Genomic DNA, 11,600 nt, shown 5'->3' on the forward strand with positions numbered 1-11,600 from the left:
AGTTAGAAGGATGAAGACAGATTTTGATTTAGTCTTACTTATGGTCTTATCAGTATCAATGAGAAAATGGATAAAATTTGAGTTATCTTTCTTTGTATTTAGAGGTGCTCTTACCGGCGGAGGCTTATACAGTAACACAGTAGAAGTGAATATAAAATGGGGTCGATTTTAAATCAACAGACACACGACGTCTGGTTTCAAAAATTAAACAGATTTCAAGATAAACGATGTTTTCTTGAGAGTTCATTACAGTTCTCATCTTTCAATTAATTATGATTTTGTTGTGGAACTACGGCAAATGTGGCAAATTGTGTTTGTATGATAAATTGATTAAAAATTTAAAATTGAAAGGCTGTTTGACCAAATTTGTGTATACAAATTAATTTTGAGGACTGTTACGACCCATTAGGTAATCTGATTACATACTTGTAACCACTAATTATGACACCTGTTGTGATTGTTGATTAGCGGAGGGTCATTAACTTGTCATAATATGTCCCCAGGTAAAATTATGGATTTTTTAAATTTGATCAAATAAAACTTTAAAATCGGTAAACAATAATTTTTTCGGGTATATTTTGTGAAAATCGGGATTTTGACTAGTTTTACGATCCCGATCTCGGGATTCGGGTTGAGGGATAAAAATCGGGATGATACCGCGAAAATCGCGATAGTTGGCAGGTCTGATTCACAGGTAATTCCTACCTCATATTATGTAAAATTAATACATATAACAGCACTCCTTTTAGTCCTTAGTGACATTGTATAGTCCATAGTGACAGGGCCGTAACTAGCCTCTTTTAAAAGTGAGGCAAAATATATTCACCAAAAATATTTCAGCGAGGGGTCAGGGGGGCCCCAGAAGCTCTGAAAAGAATGACGCAAAATCGTGCATTCTGAGCGTTTCCCGGACCCGACCTTAATCTGAAACGCAATTTATTTTGAACCATTATTTTCGACAATATTCTGGTCTCAAAGCAAAATATATAGATTCAATGTAATTTACTTAAGACTTTTTGAAAGTTTAAGTGACAACATCAAAAGACCGATATGTAGGATAAAGCAAAAATCTTAATTCTCATAATCATTAATATCGGAGCTGTCTTGTATTGTGTTTAGACTTTGGTGAATTTTTTTAATGAATGAATTTAAATATAATAACAATGCAGTATTATACTTTAAGTACTGCTTAAGTCGACACTATAGGGACCATCTTGACCGTGTTTTATGGTATTAATGATTCTTTCATTGTTGTAGACCCTCCAACAACTATCAAGATGAAGAACAGGAATAAAAACCCTGACCATTGATAATTTGTATTTTTTCTATGTATTGACTTTGTGGTCGATTTAGTCCCGAGCATGTTTAATCCATAATTCCTTTATTTTCTATTAAAGGGTCTGAACACGACTTAATGCAAGGTTTAACCCTTCAATGTAAAAGGTCATATGGCAATACATTTGTTGTTTTTTTTCAAATGATTTGAAAGCGGGAGATTGGTGGTCTCACTAAAATTTAACCCATGTCAGCTAACTAGTTTTATCTACAAAAAAGAGAGCCAGTTGAAGAGTTTTGTATTCTTTTATATTAAGTTCAATTCTCCATGAATTTTTCTGTGTCCAGTAGCATCGTATCTTCTAACATGTTCTTAAAATATTTTCTCGCAGAATGTCTGGCCATCGGTGGCCGACATGCAACCTTGCCAAACCACACAACCGTTCACCAGTTCACCCGTCATCGTAGATCTAATTTCAAATATTCTTACAAGTTAATGTAGTTTTTAAATTAGACAAAAGGTCCTTCGGTATGAGAAAACTCAAGTTTAAAACAAAGTTACTTACTTTACAAATGAAAATCAACATTTAGCCTATAGTCATAAAGTAGGACAATAAATGAACAAAAGACAAACCCGGATACAGATAAGACACCTAACTACAAACAATAGACCATCAACACTGAAAATTAAAGTAAATTAGAAACATGGATCACAAAAAAACATGCAGGGGCGACATCAGAAAGTAAGAGAACTTGCTTATTGCAAGACACTCGCCGAGAAAACAATTTGATGTGAAGATAACTTTTTTTTTTTGAAATTTCCAACATGAGGCATTTGCCTCATTTGCCTCCATGTAGTTACGGCCCTGAGTGAACTAAGGAATCCTTAGCAATGTTAAAAGGCGTACCACAAAGCTTGAAGCAAAAGTCGTAAATGATCGTAAATTAGTACTGTCAAGTGAAGCCAATTAATTTAACATGGTCTGTGATTTACAGCTAACAACAATCCTTATCATCAGAGACCCAAAAGCGTAATGAATGTTGACTTGTCATTCCAGGTTAAAATATCCTAAAGCAGGAGATTCTATACTCCAGCGCGGGAGGGTACCAGCAAGTGGGAGATTTCCTGAATTTCACCATTCGAGCACTAGTTTCCCTGGGAAGGTTGGCAGGAATGCACAATGGACAAGTGATTGTTGTAGGATTTCAATGGTTCAAGAGGGAAGTTAGCCTTGCCAGACATCATAATTATTTGGACTAGATTACTACATACTGGTGCCTTCTTTCCAGAACATATACAAATATCTCCAAAAAAAATCCTGAAATGTTACACAACGTAAACGTCTCCTTCATACATGACTTTGGCAAATATTTTTGAAATGAATCACTTTAGTCTTTATACCTGGGACTGGGTACGTCTTTTGTTCCGTTTAAAAATAAGGACTGATTTATTGGTCTTACGACCAATTTATAGTTTGGAAGGAAACCGAAGCAACTTACAATTACTTTTCTTATTGAATCGACTTGGAAATGCGTGGTCAATGGGACAAACTTATCATTAAATTGATATTTGAAGTCTTTCAAACTTTGTTATTCTCGTATAACAGGAAGTCCAAATGAAGAGAGGGGAGGCTACTCGTGTTTATAAAAAAAAACACGTTTATCAGCTGTTTTAAAAGTGCTAATGAACTGTTGACGCAAACTTAATATAAGTTACCAGAATAACAATAATGTCAATTACTTAATAAAAAAGTGAGATATGTTAATTAGCTAAAGGTTTTAACTATTTTTCTAGAAAGAAGGTTTAATAGTATTACCAATGCGCTCCATAACATACAATTTTCCAGGTGAAACTACTTCCTGTTGACATGCAAAACAACATAAAACTAATTTGTGCTGTTTCAAAGTCAAAATTCAGAAAGAAACATAGCAAATTTATACAGTATGGAACTGCTGGATTTAGAACAAAGTAATTTCTCAGTTAAAATAACTTTTTTTTAAGAAAACCAAAATATAGCACCCCTTCTTCTTCCCGTTACGCTGTTACGAGTCGAACTCTGTGGTAAAAGTGTAATTGACTCGGGCGTATCTCAAACAGACAGGAGGCCACTCCTCTGGCCAAAAGTAAAAGTCCAGGAAATAATCTGGACAGTATTTACAATAAAATATGATATAAATTACATCTATGTACACTGGTTATCCAGCTGGGAAGCAGGACAAATCGCCCCACTGGCAAAACGCCCCACACCAAATCGCCCCACTTTTTCACCAACTCGCCCCACTATTAAAAAAATTAAAAAAATCGCCCCAACCTCAGTGTTCCAGCTAGCATGAAATGGAGGGGCGCCGCGCCGCGCCCCCCGAAATTTTGCGCCCCTTTGCCTTTTTTAAGCGCCCCTTCGCCCCTCTGTGCCCTTTTGAAAAAAAGTTTAAAAAACGATCTTTTTTCATCATATCGTCGCCATTTTGTTGAGTTCTTTATACACACACTTCATTAAGACAACAGATTAAAATTGTTGACACTTTTTACCTGTATATAATCACCTATTTGATTGGAGTCAATTACTTAATCAGGTGAAATTTACGACCCTGTCTAATCCCTTTGCCCTGAAGCACCAAACATCGAAGTTAAATGAATTGATTATTTTAACACCTGACGATGCAAAAAATAGAATTTATAAAATAAATGTGAACGGTGTTCATTTCTAATGTACTTGTTATTTATAAAATAACGTTCATTTAAAAAGAATCATTCCAATAGGTCAACACGCAAAATGCCAGTGAAAAAAAGAAAAATTGACCAACTCAGAAATGACAAGAAGAATTTATCAAAGACTTGCCAGTCTATTACATCTTTTTTCAAGAATAATGACCATCAAGAGTAAAAAAATAATTTAATTCTTTACGTTTATGAAAAATCGAGAAGAAGAAAGGTTTCTATCAAATATCGCAGTTGTTCTTCTATTGTAAATTCCGCCGATTACGGAGCACTCGAAAGTCCGATTTTTATATCATTTTTTCTTAAATTGAAGTCCGTTTTGACTAACTTTAATATTGATATTATTAAATACGCTCAACATGAAGTAAACGGAGATGCTTTTTGAATTGATAATACACTTACAAAATTGAAATAATTTATTATTGTGCCGATTACGGAGCTCTCGAAAGTCCGATTTTTGGAAAATGACGCAGTCATTGTTCCATAACTGCCGACCTGAACTTCATTTCATTTCTCTGCCTACCGCGCTTGGTTTCGTATTTACTATTTTCCATACAAACTGGAATCTGCTTGTGTTATCATTATGCATCATTGTGTAGTATTAAATCAGCCAGGACCCAGTTTACACTGGTTTCTACTTGAATTCCACTACACTCGAACAAAGTGTTGTAATTTGACGGAAACCAGTTTTAGAATTTGTAAACTACAAAACGTAATCGGTTATTGTTCATTCCGTTTTGGTGTTTCATACCGACTTATATGGTTTGAATAAGCTTAAGACCCTTCAAACATTAATGTGAAAGGTATATTAAAGACTGTTTTACAAAAGGATTGAACTGTTTTACTTTCAAAGTCGTACTATAGGGATATCTGTCATATACGGATTTTCACTCTCACCGGTTAATTTCTTCTTTTACACATGCTTTGGAAACTTCCTGCTTAAACATCGCAAGTTTTAAAATTGTTTTTGAGTGAATTAAACTTATTTTAACAATCATGAAGCGTTCCAGAATCATTTTAAAGCAGTTTCTTCTTCTCTTTGATGATTGAAAATAGATTTTCTCAAGAAAATACCACAAACGATCGCAGAGGAATTGAAACGTACAAGTCAAGTCGGCACCTGGTTAAATTGGCATCTAGTCAAATCGGCACCTATTCGACGTCAATTCGGCATCCAATAATATTTGTTATATTAATTTCTTCTTTTACACATGCTTTGGAAACTTCCTGCTTAAACATCGCAAGTTTTAAAATTGTTTTTGAGTGAATTAAACTTATTTTAACAATCATGAAGCGTTCCAGAATCATTTTAAAGCAGTTTCTTCTTCTCTTTGATGATTGAAAATAGATTTTCTCAAGAAAATACCGCAAACGATCGCAGAGGAATTGAAACGTACAAGTCAAGTCGGCACCTGGTTAAATTGGCATCTAGTCAAATCGGCACCTATTCGACGTCAATTCGGCATCCAATAATATTTGTTATAATATTTTCTATTCAATTAATTAATTACTGTTACCAAGTACATAGTGAATATGTTGTTGTGTATTTTGGTAAACAACGAAACGAAAGTGAATATAATAATGTTGTGTATAAAGGTAAACAACGAAGCCCTTACCAAAGCTGTTGTTTTAACAATTAGACAATTTGGGTAATTGTAAAAACAAGTCAATTATTAAAATAAAATGGAAAACTATGAGTCCCTTTCAATAAATCAAACTTTCATGCAAAATAATTAGCAAATTTAAGGTGTTTTTTTTTTCAGTAAAGTTTATACAGCATTAAACCAACAATCCTGTAAAATGCTCAACTGGTTAAAATAATGCAGAAAAATACCCAATATCTCATGTATTAGTCAAAATAATTATGACGTCTGGCAAGGCTATTTTATTATTTTTCTGGGACGCCTTCCTACGACGTTCGTAGGAAGTCGTCCCAGAAAAAAAATAATATAGCCTTGCGGTCATAGGAAAGTGTTCCAGAATAAAATTAAAAAAGCCTTGCCAGACGTAATAATTATTTGGACTACTCATATATATATATCATTAAAACTACACTAAAAAAGTCATTTAGTTGAGAAAAATAAATATATACAAAATGTACATGAACACCCAAAAATGTGAAAGTTAGTATTTAACTCTTTTTGCTTAAATACTGAAAAAAATTCTGGCAAGCCCTTTCTTATTTTTACCCTATTGCTTAAAATACTGTTAAAAATATATATTTAACATGGGTGACGAATTGACTATATCAGGTGTCGATTTTAACCAGGTGATGATTTGTCCAGGTGCCAATTTAACTAGGTGCCGGTTTGACTAGAATTCTTTGACAAATGTTTGAAATTATCTGAGTTTCATTAGACCTTTGATAGCAGTAACAAAAAGATTATTTACTTAATATTTTGTGGGAGAAGGGGGTTCAGACTGTGTGGTATCAGGTCTGTTTGTGCCCAATACATTTTCGCACCCTACACGTTCGCACATTCACACTCTACACATTCGTGCCCCATTTTAATTCAAATTCAAGTTGAATAATTGGAAAATCATGGTTGTTGTTTTAAATTGCTTTGGTGTAAATACTGAATGTATTTATAGCTTGGTATGAGTAAAACATTGAAGATTTTAAAGGAAAAAACACAAAAGATAATTTTTTTTAACAGCTTTGTCCCATTGATCTGAAACAACGAAACAATAAAACATAGACACCAAAATATAGCAATCCACTAATATAACCAAAACATGATAAAATTTATTCAACACACAGAAACAAACATAGTCAGAATCTCACTTCATTTTGAAACAAGTCAATGAAACAAGTTATAGCAATACACTAACCAAAACATGATTAAGAGTTATTCAACACAAAATAAAACGTTAACAAAATACCACTTTATTTAGAAAGGATTATTATTATTTTTAGCAATACCTTATCCAAAACATGATTAAGATTTATTCAACACAAAAAAAAAATTGCTGTCTTACTTTATTTTGAGACAATGACAACAATTATACTTATAAGAAAACACTTGCTTACAGAGTTATTAAACACAAAACCAATTAAGATTGGGTGCGAACATGTAGGGTGTGAAAGTGAAAGGGGGTGAAAATGAGTGGGCGCAAACGTGAATGGAAGCGAACGGACCCGTATTCAGACTATGTACCAGTGAGAAATATACAAGCCTTTCTATGGTATTTATTTGTACAATTCAATTAGTCTTGACCTATTCATTTGTCTTAAAAAACAGCCAGTTGTCACCTTCACTTCACACACACACACATATACGAATATCAATTATATGCTCACGATACATGTTGCATTGTTAAACTAATTACGGTACGTGAAAATCAAGACTTGCATAAAAACTATCCCAATATTAGAGACAGTGGCGTCATTTTTCTTCAGAGCTTTCAGCTCTTTGATTGTATCAATTTTCTTATTGAAATCACAGGCACTTGTTTCTATCCATTGGAAGACCCCCATCAACGTATATTTCCGTAAATATACGTTGATAGGGGGTCTTCCAATATGAATAGAAACAAGTGCCTGTGATTGAAATCCGTTTTGACAAACTTATTGATTTTATAAGATACGCTCAACATGAAATACGGAGATGCTTGTTGAATTGAACAGACAACAGTGAAACAATGTATGGTTATACAGAGATAGAAACTCTCCCTATTCAATAACAGGACTTTATAGCTCTTGTATCATCAGCAGAACTTACAGATCGTTCCTTATCTAGTCTGCTAGAGCTATTTCATTCACCTTGTCATTAGGATATTTATCATAAAAACCTATTATCTTTGTTGCAATATGACATGTACAACCACTCAGTACAGCAGAGGTGGAGAAAATATTCTCTCAGGTCAAATTGATAAAGACAAGTCACAGGGCAAACTTGAAAACACAGACATTAACAAAAATATTAACTGTAAAATTAAACTGTGATGAAACTAATGTGTGACAACCTTCTTCAAAAAGAAAAACAGAAGAGTTGTCATTGTTGTTTAATATTTATTTGCATTTGGACTCTTCTTTGAAAAAATCTGTAGTTCTGAAAGAGAAATGAATATAGTAATGTCTATTATTGCTATCAGTTTGATTTTAACTTATATGTTCTAAATAAATGATTTTTAAACTTGTATATAATAGCTATTTAACTAAGCTACATGCTTGCTAAAAATATGTCTTTATGTGGTAATATTAAGTATTTGATTTTTTTCAGTGAGAACGCACTAAATTGCCCTTTTTAAAAACGGGCCCCTCTATTTTCAAATCCTAGCTGGAACACTGAACCTGGTTAACCAACTCGCCCCAGTTTTTAAAAAAATCGCCTCACTTGTGAAAAGGGTTAAATCCAGTTAATTTTTCCCCTGTCAACTCGCCCCACTTATTGAAAAAAGGAAAAATTTACTTCTATATATGTAATGTTCAGGTCTACCTACTAGCCGTACTTAAATGAAAACTTATTTTGATTTTTGTAATCTACACAGAATACAAAATAAAAACGAATCGATTTATTACACATTCTTAAAATATAATTGCAAATACACTTTTGTATCATTATTGGAGAATAATTTTATACTTGTAAGCTTAGTTATTTGTATAACAATTGAAAAAAACCTGTTAATTGTATCATAATCATACTATTGATGTGTGATTAACATTTATATATAACTTTATTGCAAAAACAGAGTTTTTAACAGCAATTTGATTTTATAGCACTTCACTTTGGTGTTCAAAGGTATTGACGTGGGCAGGGACAAAGATATACAACGGGATTGCATCTTTTTTATAAGTAGTTTATCTACTTGTCATGAGTGGGGCCAGTTGACAGACCGTATATCAGCGGGATTTTAACCCTTTTCATTAGGGGAGCATGTTATCATAACTATTTGCAATGGGAGTTTACTCTTTTCATAAGTGGGGCGAGTTGGTAAACAAGAGTGGGGCGTTTTTTTAGAAAGTGGGGCGATTTGCCAGTGGGGCGATTTGTCATGAATTCTCCTGCTGTCTATTTCAGATGTGGCTGGGTCCAGGGGATGGTATTCACTCTGGCCCTGAAGTCCTCTAGGGATCCGGACTCCACTACAGATTCGGGGAGTTTATTCCATTCTCTAGTTGTTCTTGGGAAGAATGAGTGGTAGTATACATCCCTCTTCACTCTAGTTTGTCTAAGTTTGTGGTTGCCCCTGGTCCTACTGTCTCCTGTAGTGTAGTACTTGGCTGGATCAATGGCAATCATCTGGTATTGGGTCTTGTAACACAGCACCAGACTCTGTTTCCATTGTCTGTGCTGCAGTGATTCCCATTGAAGTTGGTCCAGTAGCTTAGTTACACATCCTGGAGAGTTGTCCTGGTAGCAACTATAAACAAAGCGAGCTGCTCATCTTTGTACCTGTTCTATGTCACGTATGGTGGTGATTTGGTGAGACCTACACCCTTAACCCTCTTGATGCCAGATTTAAAAAAATCAACGTTTCGACGTTGTCAATAGGCAATAACAATTTGACGTCGCCAGTGCCGACTTCTTTTGACGTTGTCTTTTTGGCGTTATTTTGTTCATATTGATTTATTAAGTAGTTTTTTCTACATGAACGGCATTCACAAGGGCGGTGACCAGGAGAACATTTTGATAATTCTATATTGACTGATTAAAATCTTTTTATACAAATTTGCATCTTGATGGACCAAGGAGATTCACAAATGTAAAGTAAACTGATATTTTTTTCAAAATGCTGTTGAATTCGTGCAATTATAAAAATATCTTTTTTAATTGAGAGAGAATTTTTTAAAGTATTATGCGCCGCCTACAATTTTTTGCTACATATTTTCATATCATAACAGTTTTTAAAACGATATTTTAGGGTATTTATGGGCGATTTTATGTTGAAAGACACGGAATTGCCGGAAATACATTTGTTTATATGGTCATAATTTTATCATTGTTTTTATTTTCTACTGATGTGGACATCTATAATAATATTTTTCAAACCAATTTTGGTAAAATATATGGCAAATTTCAGGATAAAAAAATAGTGTTTATATCTCCAGTAAAAGATAGTTGTTCAATGATAAATATAACCTGATAAACAAATAGATATGTGATAACAAATAAATCTTTTGGTTGATTGACATCCCATAAGAAATAACTTTATGAAATTTATTAAAAAAATGCAATATATAGCACAAAGTTGTTTGTGACAATATTCTTCTCGCCACTGTACATGTACAGTCAGGGGACTTACTTAAACAAGTGATTTTCTAAATCACTGATTCAAGTAACATTATTTCCATAAAGGTTGGAAGTTTATTTAATAATCACCTATTTAAGTAGTACAAATTAATCACTAGAAGAAGTGATTTAATTTTATTGTAGCTTTAAATATAGAATACTAATGATCCAGGGACTAGTTCACTATGGTATGGGTTTTGGTCATTGTTCTAGGCAGTTCGATTTCAGAATTCCTCAAGTTTACTTCTGTGTTGTTTGGTCTCTGAGGAGAGTCTTATTACTTACCTTTTATCTTGATAAGAATGTTCTTTTTCTTAAATGGCCATGGAAACCAGAAACGGAAGAATAATATAAAAAAGAAGATGTGGTATAATTACCAATGAGACAACTGTCCACAAGAGACCAAAATGACACAGACATGTGCAACTATATGTCACCGTACGGCCTTCAACATTAAGTATTGTCACACTCGGGCCACTGATATATAGCTTGACGTTTCGATTGACGCCTGCGGTTGCTACTTCTTTTGTAGTTTTTTGCAGTCTTTTCAGCAGAGACGTAGTCATCGTCAGATTCAATATCTGATGCAGTATAATCACTCCGTTAAAGATCAAGAATTGAGATCACTTTCATCCCAAGATAAAAAAAATGATTGTGAATTTGAAAATAAAAATGACGGCGATTTTTGGGGAACATTTATTTATAATTTTAATTTGTATGGCTTATGTGTAAATGGCCACATGCTGAGTGATACTTCGACATGATTGAAGATTGAAACAACAGCAGGGGTCCAGTTTAGCTTATGTGAAATTATAACCTATTTTCTGATCTATTACCCAAGGAAATTATTTGACTTTTATAATGAAATTTTGTGTTTCTACTGTAATTGCCGCAAAATACATTGTTTGCAAAATCTTTATCTAAATTGATTGAATAAGGAAATCTTTGAATTATCAATTATTTCTGACCATGAAGGTGTAATACCACCATTGATTTTTCCCTATTAGTCTTTGTTAAATTGGCACTTTTAAAAAAATCGTACAGTATTTACCTTTATTTCAACCAAAGAAATACTTTGCATGTGTAAAGTTCAATCCTTTCCACTGATACAGTGAAAATTTCACACTACATTTCATTGCATATAAGAAAGTAACCACCGCCGAGGGTAGACAACCCAATTTTTACACTGTTATTTACTGGTTACCTGCTTTGGTAACTATGTAACCGTAACGTTCCAAAATATTTTATAAGACCATCAAATAAAAAAAGAATGATGCTTTCAGACACCCAACATACATATTTACGACTCAGAAAAATTTAAGTGCATTGAAATGCAGGGTTAATTTTCTACAACTGTCAAATTCAAGGGAATA

The 11,600-nt window shown here is 33.5% G+C and overlaps 2 protein-coding genes across 6 annotated transcripts in view; one reads left to right on the plus strand and one right to left on the minus strand.

Moving 5' to 3' along the window:
- LOC143072488 (uncharacterized) overlaps positions 1 to 2,901 on the minus strand; it is a 66,204-nt gene extending 63,303 nt beyond the window's left edge. For all 5 annotated transcript variants that reach the window (XM_076247424.1, XM_076247427.1, XM_076247426.1 and 2 more), the window contains exon 1: positions 2,776 to 2,901. The gene's annotated coding sequence lies outside the window, so the exon portion shown is untranslated. The remainder of the gene's footprint in view (positions 1 to 2,775) is intronic.
- A 184-nt stretch (positions 2,902 to 3,085) lies between these two features.
- Positions 3,086 to 11,600, plus strand: part of LOC143072489 (phosphoacetylglucosamine mutase-like) — a 41,602-nt gene continuing 33,087 nt past the window's right edge. Inside the window, exon 1 of the mRNA XM_076247428.1 lies at positions 3,086 to 3,244. Coding sequence (XP_076103543.1) covers positions 3,144 to 3,244 — 101 coding nt within the window. The 5' untranslated portion in view covers positions 3,086 to 3,143. The remainder of the gene's footprint in view (positions 3,245 to 11,600) is intronic.

Source organism: Mytilus galloprovincialis, chromosome 4, assembly GCF_965363235.1.
Source record: "Mytilus galloprovincialis chromosome 4, xbMytGall1.hap1.1, whole genome shotgun sequence".
NCBI classification, from domain to species: domain Eukaryota; kingdom Metazoa; phylum Mollusca; class Bivalvia; order Mytilida; family Mytilidae; genus Mytilus; species Mytilus galloprovincialis.